At 36.4% G+C, this 20,684-nt stretch overlaps 1 protein-coding gene across 12 annotated transcripts in view; it reads right to left on the reverse strand.

Moving 5' to 3' along the window:
* LOC120770293 (kinesin-like protein unc-104) overlaps positions 1–20,684 on the reverse strand; it is a 68,607-nt gene that overhangs the window by 24,584 nt on the left and 23,339 nt on the right. For 5 of the 12 annotated variants that reach the window (XM_040097643.1, XM_040097648.1, XM_040097644.1 and 2 more), the window contains exons 2-6: positions 3,480–3,624; positions 3,178–3,260; positions 2,768–3,007; positions 1,995–2,179; positions 187–442 (exon numbers count right to left, since the gene is read on the reverse strand). In XM_040097643.1, the coding sequence (XP_039953577.1) occupies positions 187–442; positions 1,995–2,179; positions 2,768–3,007; positions 3,178–3,260; positions 3,480–3,579 (864 nt within the window). In that variant the 5' untranslated portion in view covers positions 3,580–3,624. Of the gene's footprint in view, positions 1–186; positions 443–1,994; positions 2,180–2,767; positions 3,008–3,177; positions 3,261–3,479; positions 3,625–19,014; positions 19,262–20,684 lie in introns of those variants that run through there. The other 7 variants (XM_040097649.1, XM_040097645.1, XM_040097642.1 and 4 more) reach the window with 3 other exon arrangements.

A 20,684-nucleotide genomic window follows, 5' to 3' on the forward strand; every position in this document is an offset into this window, starting at 1 on the left:
TTGAATATTCACAAATTTTTTTCAGTGTACGAATTTCCAATATTGATTATACAATTTTTTTTTTGTGCGAAATTGTTCAGCATTGGATGAATGAGAGATAAACAAGAGCAAAAAAGGCATGTGAATAGTAAAAGCTTCAAAAACTGCTGCAATAAAAATTTGTTTTAATTCGAAATTATTACTTACAATTTCGGCCAAGGCCGAGATAACTTTGCCGAGTGTTGTCAAAGACTTATTGATGTTGGCACCCTCCTTTAGACGTGTGCCTTTAGCGCCTGTCGAATCCGCGCGTTCGGAACCAGCCAAATCGACCAAGCTAATTTTCGAAACCTTCTCGGTGGTCAGATCGGTCATATTGTCGTGACGACGTTGGGTAAAGAATATGGTGAAAACGGCATGTGAGCGAGAGCTGGTCTCATTCATGTTGGTAGCGGCCACGGTGCTGATGGAGTGGAGGAAGAATGGAAAAGGAGTTATGAAAAAGGCTAAATTAGTTTGCATTAAGTATTTTATAGCAAAAATTATTGAAAAATATATTTGGAAAAATAAAATGTAAAGCCTTTGGAGCTGCAGTTATACTATTTCTTACTAAAAGTTGTTAAAGTTCTAAGCTCTTTGTACCCTGAGCGATTGATCGAAACCAGTTTCTGTATGGGAAACTTACTTGTTTGATGATATATTTTTACGAAATTTAGTAGATATTATTGCCCAAGGTAACGGTATAATCTCCGAAGAAATTGTTCAGATCGGGTCACTATAGCATATAGCTACCATACAAACTGACCGATCAAGGTCTTGTCCTTATATGGAAAACTTTTTTATTTGACGAGATATCTTTACAAAATTTTGTATAACTTATTATTTAAGTCTACGGTACAATCTCCGAAGACATTTTTGAGATTGGCCTACTATAGCATATAGCTGTCATACAAACCGATTGATCGGAATCCAGTTTTTGTAATAAGACTTTTTTATTTGACGAGATATTTGACTGAAATTTGGTACGAATATTTACTCAAGGTAACAGTATAATTTCTAAAGAAATTTTTCAGATCGAACCACTATAGCATATAGCTGCCATACAAACCGTTTGATCGAAATTCAGGCGTTATGTAGAAAACTTTTTTATTTGAAGAGCTATCCTTACGAAATTTGGTACGGTTTATTGCCCTTGGGAATAGTACCATCTCTGAGGTATTTACGCAGATCGGATTACTATAACATATAGCTGTCATATAAACCGATTGGTCGAAATCCAGTCTTTATATGAACAACTTTTTTATTTGATGAGATATCTTTATGAAATTTGGTACAGCTTCTTGTCCAAGCTAGCGGTACAACCTCCGAGTGAATTGCTTAGCTCAAACCACTGTAGCATATAGCTGTCCTATAAACAGACTGATAAAACTAAAGTTCTTGTATGGAAAACTTTTTTATTTGACAAGTTATATTCCCAGTATTTGATATAGGGTTTTACTCAGAACAGTGCTACAATCTCCGAAGAAATGGTTGAGATCGGATCACTGTAGCATATAGTTGCCATGCAAACTGAACGCTCAAAATTAAGTTCTTGTATGGAAAACTTTTTTGTTTAACGAGATATCTTTACGAAATTAGGTGAGAATTATTGTCCAAGCTAACGGTATAATATCTGAAAAAATTGTTCAGATCGTACCACTATAACATATAGCTGCCATACAAAGTGACAGCCGAGGTTAACATTTTTTTTTTGTTTTTGCATAAAAAACGCTTATTTTATAAATAACATTTAACTCAAAAGCTTTGATTTCCCATTAATAACTTTAAAACTAGCAATGTCTCAAACAGTTGAGTAATATTATTATATTTATTTAATTATTTTCACTATTCTTTATGCTATTTTTCTCTAACGATTTTGTATTGGCTTTTGTCTGTTCATAAAAGCATTCAAATCAAATTAATTTAATATATAAAAATAGTAAATCTAATTTATATATCCAACAACATTCGCTTACCGCGCTTTGTTGCCCTCATCGATGAGATCGTGTATGTCCTGATAGTCGGTGACGGCCAACTTGGATAAATCCTCCACATATGGACCGAGCAATGGATGCTCACGTACGCGCAAGTTACCTTTGTTCTTCGGATTTAATAAATCGCGTACACGTTCGCAATAGATTTCCATATATGAAACCTCAACCTGCAGGCGCGCACACAAAGAAATCAAGATAAATAGTAAGTAAGGCAAAATAGCAGCATAGAATAATGGAGAAAAAAATGTAATAAATGAGGGCGTATTCATCAGTATGCCAAGCGACAACATGAGCGCCAACAACAACAACAACATATTTACAATGAGTGCTGCAAGCATTCGCAATATTGTAAATTCGCTTTGTAGTGTCGTCTTTGTATGCATAAACTATGCGCATAAATCCCTTTTCACACATACACCCACACACACTTAACTCCGCTGAGACAACTGTCAGCACTTGCATTCTAAAGAGACAACATATCAGCTACAATTGCACAACCACCCACTCCGCTCCGCGCCACACTTGCTGTCTCACTATTTATTTGTGATTTTTCTTCCACATGCGCTTCACTTCACTTCACATCCCTTCACTTTACTTCACTTCACTTCACTTCACTTTCCATCCCTTCACTTCACTCACCTTCACTTCACATCTCTTCACTTTACATCACATTTCACCTCACTATACTTTATTACTTTTCGCTTCACTACATTTGTTTGCTCCTTAAGGCATTGCAGGCGTCCTCCTCAACTTACCGAATACTTGAGTTCGTTTGTTTCCGTGTCATGTATACGATTGAAGAGATCCTTACAAATCATCGGTATAATGCCCTCTTGATGCTCCTCCTGTTTGCCCATCATTGTGTATGATTTGCCGGCACCGGTTTGACCGTAGGCGAATATGCATACATTATAGCCGTCGAAGGAGTGTTGCAGCATCTCCTCGCCGATGTCCTTGTAGACCATCTCTTGCGTGGAGAATTCGGGATCCCGTGGCTGTCGCAAAAGTTTATTAAAGGAAGAGGAAGGAAGAAAAAAAATGCAATTAAAAAGTGTTTTCATTTAATTAATTATCGAGTTCAAGTGCTAAATTCATTATGTGTAGGAAAGTTTGTTAAAAGAATGCTTTGAAAGTATTCTTTTTAATATCCTGTAAAAGTACTTACATCGTGTGACCAATAGGAATAATCGAAATTGAAGCTTTTGATGGCTTCGCTGCTGTTTATTGGTACTTTGGGATTTGTGATAGCTGCAAGGATGGAAACGATATATAATACAGTTATTAAGATAAAATATGATTTAGTAAAATTTTATGCTTGAAAATCGGCGTCAATAACCGTACTGAAAGCAAAAACTTTCGAAACATGGCTCTGTTTTGGTATAATTGTTAAGTGTTCTATTTCAGCTTTTCGGGCTAAACTGGGCTCAAAGATGAAATACATATAGAAATAAATTTTGTTGTACTCACCGGTGGTTGCACCGCTCATTTGAATTATACATTTTGATTCTCGACCGATTTCACGCGAATTGAAGGGTCGCACTCGAACCGCCACCTTAACGGACGACATTTTGGCGGTGAGAGAGGCCCAAAGGCCTTAATAACGCACTAGAAGCTGCAAGTAAATAAGGAAATAAAAGTTTTTAATTTAATATTATTTTAAAATATAGATTAAATGTTTTTTTAAGAAATTGGTAAGTAACGAAATACGAATGGATACCTAAAAGTATTAAGAGAGTACTATCTAGACCGAATTTGTATCTGCGAATCGCTTCTGAATCGTAACAAAATCGACTCATTTTTGTCGCGGATGGTCAGTGGTGCTGAAAAGTGTATCATTAACGACAACGTCAAACAATGGCGACCGTGGTCGAATCACCATGAGCCGCCGCCAAGGATAGCCAAGCCATTCACAGTGAAGCCATTAACATCTTCATCGACTCGCTCACAGTGAATGGCGTACTTGGAGTTAAACCACAACCCATTACAGATGCAGAGCTTGAGTTGCCGCGAAAATCGAGAGTGACCCTTGAGCAGTTTTGTTCTAGATACTGTAGCACATTAAACTCACACTTATCCAGAATCAATGCTGACATATCAAACATATGTATGTCTTTGCATGCCCTGCGGACCCCACAAACCTGACACCCTTCTCCCTATGGTCCGACCTCGTCGAAACTGCACGTTTTCTGGGTCTACCGCTGGATGATTATCGTTGACAACTTATCTAATCCTTACCATAATAACGGAGCTTAGGTATCCTTTACAACAACAACATGGTCAATCCAGAATTGAAGGTCAGAAAGGTTGGTCACCTACCGCCAAACCTTCAGACCATTACTGCCAACAATTGAATCGTCTCAAGGAAGCAACAGCCCAGAATCGGTCAACAGTCAAAAACAGAGGATCTGGGTTCCTCAAAACTATGTTAGCTAACACACATTGATAATGAATCGCCAGAAGCTCGGGGAGCTCCTATGCATCCACCTTATAGTCCTGACCAGGCACCAAGTGATTATTACTTGTTCCAATCTCTGGTAAATGATTTTGGTGGTGGAAAATTTGATTAAAAAGAAATTTTTGAGGAACGACAATCCCAGTTTTTGCTAATACCGACGAAGGGTTCTACGACGAATTTTCAGTTATTCTCAAATTAGTAAGACGTTTTCGAACAAATCCTTGCATATTTGATTGAAATTGGATTATTCTAACTATACTAAATGCATCCCCGAAAACTTGGACTACTGCGTCGCAGAGGTTACGATATAAGAATGGGGAGAAGTCACTGAAGAAGAGGTGCCGTGAACTTTTTCATGAATGAGTCGAAGCTAGAAGAGAATGTCGAATGAAGAATCTTCCTTAAGAACCTCTCTAAGTCAAGCTTAGCTTTAGGTTATCGGTACATGATAAATGAATGGGGACAAGTCGCTGAAGAAGAGGTGCCGTGAACTTTTTCATGAATGGGTCGAAGCTAGGAGAGAATGTCGAATGAAGAATCTTCCTTAAGGACCTCTCCAAGTCAAGCTTTGCTTTTGGTTATCGGTCCATGATAAATGAATGGGAGAAGTTGCTGAAGAAGAGGAGTTCCCTTGAGGTTTTTCATGGATGGGTTGAGGCTAGGAGAAAATTTCGAATAAGAGTCTTCTTTAAGGACAAGCTTAACTCTAGGTTATCAGTCTATGATAAATGAATGGGGAGAAGTCGCTGAAGAAGAGGAAGCTCCGTGAGCTTTTTCGTGAATGGATCGAAACTAGAAAAGAATGTCGCATGAAGAGTCTGCAGTAGGTATAGACTGCTTTAGTCTCTTTCAGGCAGAAGTGGCTGCTATTAAAGTGCCAGTAGTCAAGGAGGTTCTAACGTCACTAAGTATAGCATCGAGTTACTGCATTTTCAGACTCGTTTCAGTGCATGAATAAAGCGGAATCGCTCACTTCGGAATGAGAATGAGTTGAATCCCTGTGTCATATTGCGTTCTAGTACTGGACTTACAGACCCTATATTTTTGCTGCTTCAACAACAACCCGTTCCCACGACAGTCTGGTATACGTAACCGGAACGGACCCGGATTTTTTTCCGGCCAAGGACTGTCAACTCGGCAGATTTATGCGGACGTTGTTTGACGACCTGCCTCTGCGCGACTGCAAGCTCCTTCTGGCCTTCTTAGGAGATCTATTGCAACTTGCTTTTAGCAAAATTCAACTTGCTACAAGCTACAAACGTAGTAGTCCTTATTGGACATTAAAAATAGCATGTTATAAGAACAAAATTTTTGTTGGATTTTCGGATCAATTTACCAAACGAAGATAAGGTGGAGCATTCAGATACTATCTTTCCCATTGTGCAGTCTTTGAAGGACTGAGATTGAAGCATCTCGGCAGTTATACCTTCGATGAACTGGGCGACTGACATAAGCCACCTCAACAAATTTGTGTTCGGCCCAAAGCGCTTCGCCGATTTGTGAGCAGTTATAGGTTTATAAGAGTTATAGATGCCGCAACGTAGCGGCTGTAAGCTGTCCAAGTGAGTTTTCTGTTAGGATTGAGCATTTAACCTTAATCTGACCTTACTATAATAAATAAGATCTTCAATTTAATGCAAAAATAAAGAATTGCCTGTTACTGAACCTTATATAACGGTTCTTCATGGCTGAATATTGAAAACATACAACAATTTTCATAGAAAAAGTTGTCCTAATTGGACTTAAAACTTGATCTAACCATTGACAGCTTAGAATGAAAGGTATGCACGGTATTCATCTTCGCATATATGTCTCCAGGTATACTACAAGTATATATATATTGCGCCTTAAACATAAGCATATTAATAAGTAGCGCCATTCGGCACATAAAGCTGCCAATTAATTCCGCTTCGGCAAAATGTCAATACGCACACATGCACCCAAACTTTTCATAGCAGGAAGGTGAAAACGCTTAGCATTAATAAAATTTGCTACTTTAGTGACTCTAGTTGAAGTGAGCACACGCGCCGCACTTTTTTCGCCACTACTGTTTTTATATATGGAGCAAAGGTGCTATAGACGTCAGTGTAAAAGCACATTTGCACAGCGGAGAGGGTGAGAATGGCCGGGAGAGCGCTGAAAAGTTGCAGAAAAGAAATTTGTAACAACTCGCGCATAATTACCACATTAATTTGTTTATTACGCTGAGTACCTGCACATTAGAACACGCACACAAGCACAAGCAGTAGGTAATATATGTGAGAACCTAACCGGATGGTATTCTGTATGTAGTTGTGAGCTTTGTGAGTTGTGCTTGTATGGGTAAAAAGAAAAACGTCACAAAAGTTGCCACAAAGTAGCCAAGTTTTGCTTTAATGAATGCCAACCCACACAATCCACACATACAAACACATAATAGGCACAGGCACATATTTTTGCATATTTCTGTGCACCTGTGGCAACACTGGCGCAGTAGCGCTTACGTAAATCCGCTCGCAAATTGCCAAAGCAACTTTTGTGCCTACACTTTTGTTTGTTTATGCGTGTGTGTATGCACTTTATGCCAGCTGCGCGCTGCTCGAGTGCCTCAAAGTTGGTACGCCATGGCGTATGAGCAACACAATGGAAGCGAAGGCGCGCAATAGCAACAGTAAATGCATGTTTTTGCATATACAAACGCATATATGTATATATACATACACAAATATATAAAAATAAATATATATATAATATACATACATACACACACACACACTGGTGCAGCCGCTTTGAGTGCGCGTTGTCGCAGCCACTTATTATTTACATTTAAATTTCATTATTCGTAATTTTCAGCAACAAAGCGGCGTAACGGAAAAATAGCGCACATACAACAACAAACACAACAACAACAATAGCAACAAACACAACAATAACAATAGCAACAACAAAAACAACACCAACAACAACAAACGAACAAAAAGAAAGCAGCACACAAATTGTGGACTCGCTTTTAGCTGCCATATTGTTGTTGTGCCGTCTTTTGTTCGCTGACGTCTTTATGTTGGGGTTGCTTTTCTGCGCTCCATTGTTGTTTTAAGCAACAGCAAATGTGATTTCAACAAATTTCATAGGTATGTTTTAATTAAATTGATGGTGTGACGTGGTCGCCAACTCCTGTGGTGTTTCGCTGAAAGCGGCGCCAGCGCGTTCTTCATAATTTAAAATGCTTTGAGTGAGGTCATAAATTTGAGGTTTGCAGGTGGCGCTGCAGCGTTGTTAGGGTTAATAATATGTGTAAATTATATGAAAAGAAATATATTAATGTAAAAAAGGTGCGATTTTCCGGCAGGTTGTTAGTTTTTACAGCTTTTTAATAAAAGTGAAATTAATAGGAGGAAAAAAATATTTGAAAAATATATGGAAACGGTTACTTGTCTTCACACAAACTTCCGAAAACTTCCAGTATACATATAGCAATATATCTTTATAGTGAAATTTATAAAGGGTGATCCATTTCGAGGGTCGCTATTCTTTCAAAGAATGAGGAATGTTTATTACCATTAGAAAGAACATTCTTTGGCATTTATGATTTGAAGATTATCACTTTCAAATGTTGACCGCGGCTACGTCTCATATGGTCCATCCGTTGTGTCCAATTTTGAATGACTCGTTCGAGCATTTCGACTGGTAACTGGCGCATGACACGCGTGTGTTTTGTAAGCTGAATCGAAGCGGGATTGCCCGCATAGACTTTAGACTTTACATATCTCCACAGGAAAAAGTCTAACAGGTGTGATATCATACGATGTTGATGGCAAACCGATCAGCCCAAAAGGTGAAATTATCTGCCCTTCGAAGTGTCCAACATCCATTGATTGATGTTGTTGAAACCAATTGTCACCCAGATCACGAGCTGCAATTTCAGGCAAAAAACAATTGGTTATCAAGGCGCTATAACGGTCGTCATTGACCGGCATCATTTTTAAAGAAGTATGGATCGATGATTCCACCGGCCTCGAAAACACACTGAATGAAATGGCGGCTCTAGATTCTCTTCAGGTTGTTTTTCGTCCCAAATATTGCTTACCAGAAGTGTGCCTCATTGCTGAACAAACTCTAGCTCGAAAGCGTCGTATCTTCTTTGAGCTTTATTTTTTTTTTATTAGGAAAATATTTTCCAAGAATAAAATTAAGCTATCAGTTAAGTTAGGTTAGAAAGTCGATTTTAACAGCGATCTTAAATCTGCTTAGAGTCCTGATCCGCTTTATTACCTAAAACTACTATATAATAGATCATAAGATCCTTAAAAATCGACAAGCGCTTTGATCTCATCTGAAATTTGTTGAGACGTTCCCTTTTTAGTTTCCGCTTTGTCTTCTGGTTCGAAAGTAAGACTGCCAAGATGCTTCATCTTCATCAAAGTCTGGACAGTGGAGGAGAAAGTATTTGGCTGTTTCGCCTTTAGCCTCTTCCATGCAATGTCGATAACTAGAGTCCAACTGGAGTTTAAGCCCTAAAACATGAATGCCTATTGCATAATGTCTGGTAAGAATGCCTCCGATTGCGTCAATACGAACTTTGCTAAAGGCAAGTAGTTCAGCAGATTTCAGGCGTGCTACTCTAGTCCAAAAGGATCTGGCAGTCGCACCCGCCGGGGTGAGTCGTCGACCAGCGCCTGCTAAGCTAACGCAAGATTCATTGAACCAGTGCTAGAACACCTCGAGATCCAACTCACTGCGATTCTAATGTGGACGGGAGAAGGGTGCCTTCTCTAGTTAACTCGTCAGCTCAGCAGTTGCCAGCGCTTCTTCTATTCTTCTGACCAGGTACCCAAACGGGACTGATGCTCTAGTAGCTTGATATTATATCTAGTGAGCACAGACACTCATTTACTAGCTTTGATCGCACATTTAGCGACCTCAGTCTTTTTTCGGACCCTTTCATATGACCAACCTTTTTGAGCCTTAAAGCGCTCTTTGTAGCAATGCACCTGCCGGGAGTGTCCATTGGTGCTATGTATAAAATGACATTAAGTGCTATTAATTTCTAGTTCTCAGTGGAGCAGAGATGCATATGAGGCTTATTAGTAAGTTTAGCCTTTTCGAGCGGTCTCAAACACCTGACGAATATGCCAAAGAACATTATTAGATTGACAACAGATTCTTAGAGCAAAAGCACCACCTTTGATGGGAATCCCCACATTTTCGTCTTCGGTCTTTTACAGCAATATAAGGCAACCGATGTATTCCTTGAGTATGGAAGATGAACCCTATGTATAAGTTCACGCAAGTGAGGAAAGTTCTCTGAGCGCCATTCAAACAGAAACGACTTTTTTACATATGCTCAAGCATCTCACGACTTCGTGCTTTAGACCAAGTATTCTCTGGATGGCCAAAAATCATCTGTTTGATGGCGAATTAAAATGACAAACGCTTGGTAATGTCATACAAATGGATGAAGACACTCCAGCTCTGAGAGTATTCGACGCAGTACCCGTCGGGGGAAGTAGACCTCTACGCCATTGGAAAGACCAGGTGGAGAAGTACCTGACTGCGCGCTGTTGTAAACTCAGCTATAACCGCGTAAGCGGTATCTACGCCAAAAAAAGGAGAGAAATCTGCCTTTACTATTTTTTCAATATTTGGCCTTCCCAAAAGCTTTCTACTAAGAATAATCAGTTTTCGCTTTGCTTAAGACTAAAGAAAACCATACTTGTTTTAACTTCTTGTTCCACTGGGATGAAAATACCTCTTGTGATATAAGAAATCAATAAATTTTACGGATTTAATCTATAGCTTAATATACACAGATGTTTTCAAGAATTATTATTGCTAAAATAATTAAGCTTTTCACCAACAACAACAAAAAACTAAAATATATAATTGTAGTTTGCCAGCCCACTGCTAAGGGTGGTGAATTTCCGCGCAACTTTACGTCCAACTTCAGCAGAAGAACAAAATAAGCAACCCCAAACACCCAAGGATGAGTCATTTTGTGGCATCCAGAAGTAAAAGAAATAAAACAGCAAAAGTTACGAGACTTGCTTTCCTATTTGCACGAGCTCTTTTATGCTAACTATTTCACTCTGTCATTTTACGGCCAGCATTGGTTAGCTCATACCAGCGGCTTACCGTTATTCATGCTCTTTTCAGAGTTAACACGGTAGCCAAGTTTTACAGTTATTATTCCACTTTTTTTCGCATTTCTTTTATGGCCACATGAGGCGGGACAGTACTTTATGGCGCAGAGACTCGACAGCGCCACATGCGACTGCCGCCAACCGAAAACTCACACAGACGCACACACATTCAAAGGGCATAACGCACATATGCACGCTGATTTTTAACTTCCTCATTTCCCGTTATATGGCGACAACCACAGCGACTGCCATAAATTTGAAACAAATATTATTTAATGTTTGTTTTTATTGTTTGCTGTTGGCTGTCATCCTATGGCGTCCGCCATTTTCCAACGGCACCACTTGCCGCCGGTTAGCTTAACGTCTGCTCTTGACTGCTTTCTGCCTTCTTCGCTGACGGATGACTCATGTAAATTGGCAATAAATGCGACAATTTTCTTTGGTCTCTTCTCTTCTGCTGCTTCTTTTGTTTCTTTTGCTTCATGTGGGGCTTTTGCTCTTGAGCTTATTTGTAATTAAATTTCCGTTATATATTTTGTAGTAAAGGTGGTTAAGTGAAAAGTTTATAGTGGCTAGATGAGGGTGTATAAAAATAAGTCGTGGTGAATGGGAAAGTTAAGGGAAATTTTAGTAAATGTATTACGTATTGAGCGACACGGTATGTTGTTGTACAAATTGCAAAAATTTAAAAATAAATCAAATTTCGTGGTTGAGGTTCAATGACCCACAACAAACAAGATTTTTTTTATAAACAAGCTTTAATTGAATAACGTGTGTAAGCATGTTTTTTATTCAATAGACCCTAGAAGTATGCAAAATATTTCTTTTTTTAATCAGCAGCGACAGAAAATATGCAATAGCGCCTATAAGTATACAATATAATATTTTTAATCAATAGCGCCTGAAAGTATACAATACAATTTTTTTTATTCAATAGCACCTATAAGTATGCAATCAATCTTTATTAGGGTTCAATGACCCAATAGAGGTAGAAACAAGATTTTTTTATACACAATATTCAATTGAATAACGTTTGAAAGAATATTTTTTATTCAATAGATCCTGGAAGTATGCAAAATAATATTTTTTAATCAGTAGCGCCTGAAAATATGCAATATAATAATAATATGCAATAGCGCCTATAGGTATACAATATAATATTTTTAATCAATAGCGCCTGAAAGTATACAACAAAATTTTTTTTTATTCAATAGCTCCTATAAGTATGCAATAAATCTTTATTAGGGTTCAATGACTCAACGAAGGTAGCAAAACTGTTATTTTTATAAACAAGATTCAAACATTTTTGTTAACTTTTTTCAAATTTGCCAGTAATCTTCACCCGGTTTATAAAAATATTTCTTTTAAATAGCACGTGGTCTCAAAAATCTTCAACACAGAGAGACACTGCCCAAAAAGCCATAATTTTTGAATTTGTTATAAATTATGCCTCTTCAATTTTAGAACAAATTTATTATTCTTTGTGTTTACAAGCTGAGCTCGATGATCACAATTTTCTACATAACCTATAATCGAACTTGATTCAATACCCTAGTGTGCCGTAAAAACTACAGTGACTAGTATATGGTATATTTCACTAAGTGGAGACCGAATGTGGAATTTTATGGTCCTTCCTTTTTTTCGAACTTAATTTTTTACGTACATATATATATCCGTGAGATGGCGCTAAGATAGATTGACTTCGAATACTTTCTTGATATAACCGAACCTTCGAATCAGCTAGGCAATATATTTTCCTTGGCTCCATAATTGCCTATAGAGTCTTTAATTCCCTGATAACTTTACAATTTGAATAGAGAAGTGTCTCGAATAGACTTGATGGCTAATAGAAGACTTAATAAAATGACACCGGTCGTTTCATAGAGACCCCCCGCATGCATAGTACCGGTACTATTATATTAGTATACAGTATGAAAAATAAAATGTACGTATAAACATGAAGTGTCTGTCCTCACTTGAAATTGCAACAAGCTACTTCAACATTAAACTCGGTCATGGCGGAATCGCCTGTAACTACCTAGACGATGAGCTAGCAGGTGGGCGCACACCCTTGGCTAACTCACCTCAGAATGGGAACGAGTTGTAGTCCATTGCACCTTGCGTTCTAGCACTAAACCAATGGACTACACGTAAACTTAACAGGCCCTGTTCGATGACCAGATGCCGTACGTCTGCGAAACCCTTTTGGCCTAGAGTAGAACGCAGGAGCTCTACTGAACTACTTGCACCTGACAAAATTCATCTACTTCATCCGGAATGATATGAGTTCAAACTGAACATTGTCTAATAGGCACTCATGCCACGGGGCTACAAATCTTGACGTACACAAATTGTCCAAGTTGTATGGTGGAGGGTGAGATAGACACAACCAAGCACTTTCCATTGCATTGTCCATGCTTTGCAAGGCTAAGTTGAAACAACTCGGCAGTCATACCAACGGCGAACCAGGAAACAAAGCAGAAACTGCCATTAGCTGTCTCAACAAATTTGTGAAAGGCTCAAAACGCTTGGTTGATCACTTAACTTAACCTTGGTCCAAATAGAAATTTTAAATTAAGTTCAAACAGGCTCGCTATGAAGTAAGGTATGATAAGTGAAGCAGAAATAAAAGAATTTAGTAAAAAAAACAACAGGCATATAAATCAGTGAATGAAGATTCAGAAGCTTTTATGAGCTTTCATGAGTTTTAATGAGCTTTCATGAGATTTCATGAGCTTTCTTTAGCTTTAGTGAGCTTTCATGAGCTTTTAAGAGCTTTCCTGAGATTTCACACGTAATCGAATGTTAGGGCGACTTTTGATTAACTTCGATTTTTTTACTTCAGAAAACAGGGTAAAGGACTCATAACTGGTTCTTACCTGTTTTGTATGAAATAAAAAACTCTAGGAAAAGAGAATTTTTCATTATATTATTTTCATGTATAAGCATTTATGAAGTGGTACTTACATTAACAAGGAAACCAACTTTTCTCTTGTTATAATTTTTTCAATATTTTAAGAAGTATTCACTTGCAAGGTCAAGTAGTATCCTTAAAAATAGAGCTGGACATTTTTTTAAAAACTGTTAACCAGTAGCCTGACAACATTTTGTGCATGATAATTTCTTTTTCGATATCGAAAAAATTTAGTGTCGACAATAATAATTTTCAAAAAGAAGGATAAGGCTGACCTTTGCCAATGAGTTACCTCTACTCTTTCTCCTCTATATGATAAGTAAGGGAGAAAGTTTGTTCTGTATGAAGCAAGTAAGGTGTATGTGACTTTAATCCAATTTTGATTAAAATAAATTTTTGAAATTAGTGGATTTTGGGAAACCATTCAGCTCCTTCAGCAAATTTTCTTTAACCTTTTTGGTCGACTGAAAACGGGTTCCACTCCGATAAACGTTGACTTGTCAAACTCAAAAATACATGTCTCATCGGCAGTTATATAGCAATATTCTACATAAATGTGAGATCGGAATTCGCACGAATAAGAAACGAGACCTGTCTATGGTACTTGTTTTGAAAAATAATTCAACTTTATCCGGACGAGTCAAGCAAGAACGTGTTTCATACACAAAATATCCACCAAAATCATTCGAACTGGACTCGGACGCGCGAGAGATGTCGAGCTCTCTTGCTATCTGCCCAACACTTGCCTGACGTTTTTCAAGTGCCATATCCTACACTTTTTTTAATATTTTTACAGTTGAAGAGAGCGAAGGTCTTCCACATTCCACATCTCTCGACCGCCTTTGACGATTTTGTACCACTCTTAGACTTGACGCAATGATTCCGTACACGAAACGTGGCTAGAAATACAAAATTTGAGAAAAATTCATTGTTCGGTATATTTTTCCATTGTATCCATCGTTAATATTTTTCTTCTTCTTTTCAAATATAATAATATATCTAAGCAAGTTCCTCTTTCTTTAAAACTATAAATATTGCTTAGTCTTCGATCAGGTAGTAAAAGGGAAGTGACCCAAGGATTTTCGACGTTTTTTCTCGAAATCGGTTATTTTTTAACTTTTTAAATCAATACAATTCAAACACTCTGCACTTCAGAAAATGCACCTAGTTGATTACTATCACTTTCGAACATTTCTAAATTAAATTCTAACACTTAGTTAAATGTGCCAACTCAACATGCAAAAACAAATTTTATCTTTTATCTGACATTTCTTTTGTATGCACACGCCGTTATACAATATTTGAGATGGCAACTTCAACACAATTGCAGAAAGAACAATAGAGCATTCTTCCACTGATTAGAAAGCGTTTTCTGAACAAAAGTTACAACACAAACACAAAGCGAAATTGTGCTCTCGACTGCAAGTGTGTGTGTATTTTGACATTTGTTTGTAGAAAGAAAGAGTCTTATGTCTTCATACAACACACGGCGAATACCAACAATAACTTACATACATTTATAGAGTAGGGTATAGCGATAAAAGTGGTCGAAAGACGAAAAGGAGGTGGTGAGATAGCGCAGAAATACATATTAACATATATATTATAGTTACACGACTGCTTTTGTAGTGGTGTGTTTGGTAAAATACATTTATATTTTCATTCCAGTGCAATAGCGCCAACGCCACACTCTTTTTAGTATAATGTCAATGGGAACATACAACGAAAACATTGCTTTTCAGCGCTAACAACCACCAGCAGTCGATGAAGAGCGATAAAACTACTGGCAAAGCGTAAAGCAAACTAAAACTATCGTATACAAACACTAAAGGTATTCGCAGGGTTGTATGTGTAGTTATGTAGACTTGTGTGTGTTAAGATTTGGTATGACTCATGGCAGCGAATTGAAGGGAATCCCTTCAAGGCGCACACCCTCAGCCAAGAATATATTGCTTTGCTTATTGCTGATATGTACGAGCGCAAAATTGTCGGATGTGCGGGAAAAAATTGCAAAATAATTTTTTTTTAACGAAAGTGTGGAAAAAACAAGAAAAACGTTAAGTTCGGTTGTGCCAAAGTTTTTTCTATTTATGCAGGGTATATAAATAAAAAATGTTCTTGAAAGACTTCATTTCAATTGGTGAGTGCTTGTATGACAGCTATATGCTATAGTGATCCGATTTGGACAATTTCTTGGGAGTTTACACAGTTGACTTGGATAGTAATCCATTCTAAATTTGGTAAAGATATCTCGTTAAATGAAAAAGTTTTCCATACAAGCACTTAATTCCGATCGTTCAGTTTGTATGACAGCTATATGCTATAGTGATCCGATTTGGACAATTTCTTTGGAGTTTACACAGTTGACTTGGATAGTAATTCATTCTAAATTTAGTAAAGATATCTCGTTAAATGAAAAAGTTTTCCATACAAGCACTTGATTCCCTTCGTTCAGTCTGTATGACAGCTATATGCTATAGTGATCCGATTTGAACAATTTCTTTGGAGTTTACACAGTTGACTTGGATAGTAATCCATTATAAATTTGGTAAAGATATCTCGTCAAATGAAAAAGTTTTCCATACAAGCACTTGATTCCGTTCGTTCAGTTTGTATGACAGCTATATGCTATAGTGATCCGATTTGGACAATTTCTTTGGAGTTTACACAGTTGACTTGGATAGTAATCCATTCTAAATTTGGTAAAGATATCTCGTCAAATGAAAAAGTTTTCCATACAAGCACTTGATTCAGATCGTTCAGTTTGTATGACAGCTACATGCTATAGTGATCCGATATCGACATTTCTGACAAATTAGCAGCTACTTAGGGTGAAAAGAAGGTGTGCAAAATTTCAGTTCGATATATCCAAAAATTAGGCACTATAATGCGCATAAACAGGTAGATGAACATGAATAAATCGACACACCCCGTCATGCTGATAATTTATGTATTGTATAGGGTATCCGACGTTTTTTTTCTGTTTGTTAAAAACTTAGTGCTAAACGCAATATACTCTACTGAGGGTGTTAAGATTTAAAATATATCTTTCGGCCTCTTCACTACGCTTATGTTTTTTCTCATTAAATATGCGCTTAGCTCTCATATATAAAGCAATTGTGTGTTCGATTCGCCACTCGCTAAGGTTTTAGAAATTACTATACTACTACTATTATTTAATTGTACTAAATATTATCCACATACTATATATAATATATACATATTCACAACAGATAGGCGTGTTAATATATATTTTTTTCTCACAATTGCTCACTGATCGACAGTCAGTCCTTCAGCATATTTTTAATGTTCATTACACATATTTCATGAATTCCTCTAAATTTGTATAAAATTTTCGATTTCGGAAGGGATTCACCCACCATAAAACCGCCACTTTGATGACTTAAACGGAACGGCAGCATATTTACATGTTATGAGTTATCTGTCCAATCAGCAACGTGCCTCAATATATTTTGAGAGGTTCCACCGACAATTTTCGAAGTAGACTTGATATTTCTGATTTCAAAATTCCCAAATACAAAATGTACACTTTTTCAAACATAATGAGTATATATTGGAACAAGAAAACAGCCGGAAATTGCAAGTAAATTCAGGCAAGATATTTCAAAAAGTGTAAGTTGGTAGAGCTGTCCTTAATTACTATAGCAAACATGACCGCGATCTGTACAACTAAGTAGTACGTTGCGATTTTTACAATAGCTAAAAATATCGAACCAAAAATTTGTCCAAAATTTTGTATTTCTAACCAAAATTTGTGTGCGGAATCATTGCCAATGTTGGAAAAGGACTACGGTTATTCAGTTTTATCAAAAACATAAGCATACGAGTAGCATAAAGTCTTCAAAGACGGTCGAGAGATCGTTGAAGACGTGCCCAGTTCTGGACGACCTTCGACCTCTTCAAATGACGAAAATATTAAAAAAACGAGAGGTATTAGAGAGATATCAAGAGAACTCGCGTGTCTGTTCGAATGATTTTGTTAGATATTTTTGATATTAAATGCGTTCTTGCTCGACTAGTCCCGATAAAGCTAACTTTTTTCAAAACGAGCACCGTAAACAGGTCTCTTCTGGCATGCTTGAGCGTGCGAATTCTGATCTCACATTCATGGAGAGCATTACAATTGCCGATGAGACATGGGTTTATGAGTTTGACATGCAAACAAGTCAACAAACAACGGAATGGTGGAGAAAAAACGAGCAGAAACCAAAAAAATCACGCCAAAGCCGCTCAAAAATCAAGGTGGTGATTATAGTTTTTTCCATATTCGTAATCTGGTGCATCATGAAATTGTTATGGAGGGACAAACGGAGTTCTATTTGGAGGTTTTAAGGCGTTTGCATGAGAACATCCATCGCAAATTACCAAAATTGTAAAAGAACAATTCATGGATTTTACACGATGAGAATGCACCATCGTACTGAGCCACGATTGTGACCGAAATTAATGCCAAAACGCAATGAATGAATCGGTGAACCACCGTGTTCACTAGATTTGGCTCTGTGTTATTTTGTTTTGTCTCCCAAACTGAAATAGCCACACAGTGGAACCCTTTTTCAGCCGATCGAAGAGATAAAACAAAATTCGCTGAAGAAACTGAAGGTCAGCCCAAAAGTTGACTATGAAAAGTGTTTCGAAGGCTGGAAAAATCGTTGGCTTCAGTGTATTACTCCTGGTGGGGATTAATTTGAAGGCGACTAAATAAATATTGTTGAAACTTAAATATTTTGCGTTTTATTTCATAATTTCCATGTACTTTTTTTCACAATGTATTACTTTCATTACTGTATATTTTTTTTTTTAGAATATTAGTTGGACTTTCATTGTTTTATAAACATCCAGCATCCAAAAAAGTTTGCATCATGTGCGATTTTTTTTTCTTTGAAACCAGGAAAATCTTTTTTTTTCACTTCTCTCACTTTTGAGGATAAAAATTTTGGACAACATGTTTGAAAAATACAGCAGCATAGCTAAGAAAAGTACAGCACTGGCACAATAAATAGTTAGAGGAGCGGTAGGAGAATATTAGCTTCTAACACAATTATTTTCTCGATTTTCTAATGTTAGTTGCGCCTCCGTAGCTAACACAACTTTTCTTAGAATCCTGTGCTGTTCAGAGGCACGTGATACTTGTAGCTTCCTTCCCTTTGTCGAATAAAATATATGCATACATGTGAACTGTGAGAAGAAACTCTGAAAGTCAACTAGCAGAGCTGCTATTTATTTTCCTAAAGCTTTGAGGACTAAATTATTATACTTCATTCGAAGATACTTAATAAAACCAAAACTAAACTTAATTCTTTATTAGACTTATTAATAACATGTAGAAAGTAATATTTCCAAAAGCCTAATCGTGGAACTAAGTGCTAAAGAAACTTACTATTTCTGCTTGTTCTTTATTTATTTTCTATAACTCAAAACCAAACAACCAAACAATTTTGAGGAAAAACTTTCACTGTTTTCCATTATGTATTTTTTATATTCTCCATTTACCTCAAAAACTTTGTATTCCTCTCCTTTGTGCTGTCTCAAAACAGCTTGCAAATTTAATCCCAGCGTAAAGGTGTTGCAATTTTCATATTTTTTAGCACTTTTTCGTTAAAAATTAATTTTATTTTAATGAAAATAATTTCTTTCAGTGAAAATATTTTTTGTTCGAAATTTTCGTTTATGTTCGTAGTAGTTTAAACAGTTGCTGTAAGCAGTCGTGCGTTTCACGAGCTAACAGTAAACACTGAATTGAAATTTTCAAGAACACAAATGAACGGCTGTTACATAGACACGAAATTTTAGAAAACTAGTTGAGTTTTGAAAAAATATTTTGCACATTTCACACATGTTACGGCGAAAATCAAGCACAAACGCTGAGAACTTTGCAGTTTCATGGAAGAAATACTTTTAAATTTTTTTCAGTTATGCAAAAAATAAAGGACTTTTACTGTTGCAGATTTACTATATTTTGTTGAAAACACATTTACTACTACGAGAATTAATTTTTTTTAATAAAAAAAAAGCATTTTTTCAAGTTTGAATTTTTTAGAAAATTTTTTTATTTTATTTTTAATATTTTAATATTTTTTTACATTTTTTCACTTGTATTTGCTTTACACTTTGCGTCAACCGCAAGCACTGACCGTAAGCACGAAACCGTTATAGCGATTTGTCACTGAAACGCTCGTCAAATAACAAACTAGCCGAAGCGCAAGCAATCCTTTCGTGCACATGCGTTCGTAAACGCTAAATTGTCAGGAGACTTCGCTAGCGCAGAGACTCACAGAGCGCTGGGAAGTCAAATTAGTGTGATGAGAGAGAAACAAAAAACTGAAAAAACGAAATGGGAGTAAATTTCAGAGCGTGAGCGAAGTGAAACAAAAGGCTGGAAAAGCGAAAATGGAGTGAATTTCATAGCGAGAGTGAGAGCGAGAGCGAGCGCAGCATTTAAATATGAGTAAACTTCCAGCTAAGCAGGTAGAAAGTAATGGAAGCATGGAAAATATGAAAAGAGCGTATACATATGAGAGTTCATGTAGTTATGAGAAGGCGCATATATTAAATATACAAACTGTTTTGTTGTGTTTTGTTGTCAGAGTGAGCAGGCACTATATACACATCACTTAAAACACCGTTGCAGTACAAACAAAAAATTGTTGAAAATGCGTGAAATGCGCAAAATATTTTTTCTTTTCAATTATTTTAATTTATTTTGAAATGTCTACTTTAAAAGTGTTAAATATACAGTTTTTTGAGGTTATGTAGTTATTTTTATTTATTTTAGCTTGATTTAAGTTATGTATTTTTTGATATTAGTTGACGTGTAACGGTGTGAGCGCATGCACATTTCGATGGACCAGATGAGCGACCAAAAAATTTTAATAAAATTATAAGGAACATTTTAAAGCTTAATAAAATACAGAAATTAAAAAAATACTGAAATTAAAAGAAAAAAAATATTTAAAATTTTGAAACGTTACATAAAGTCATTAACTGACTCCAGAATTTTGAAACAAAAAATTTTATTTTTTTTTTAAATAATTTTTTTTTTATGTTTTTATCACATTTTTTTATTTTTTTTTAAATAAATTTAAAAAAAATTTAGTTTAAAAAAAAAATTTTTTTTTATTTTTTTAATAAAATTTTTTATATTTTTTTAATAAATTTTAATA

The sequence above is a fragment of the Bactrocera tryoni genome, chromosome 3, assembly GCF_016617805.1.
Source record: "Bactrocera tryoni isolate S06 chromosome 3, CSIRO_BtryS06_freeze2, whole genome shotgun sequence".
NCBI lineage: Eukaryota > Metazoa > Arthropoda > Insecta > Diptera > Tephritidae > Bactrocera > Bactrocera tryoni.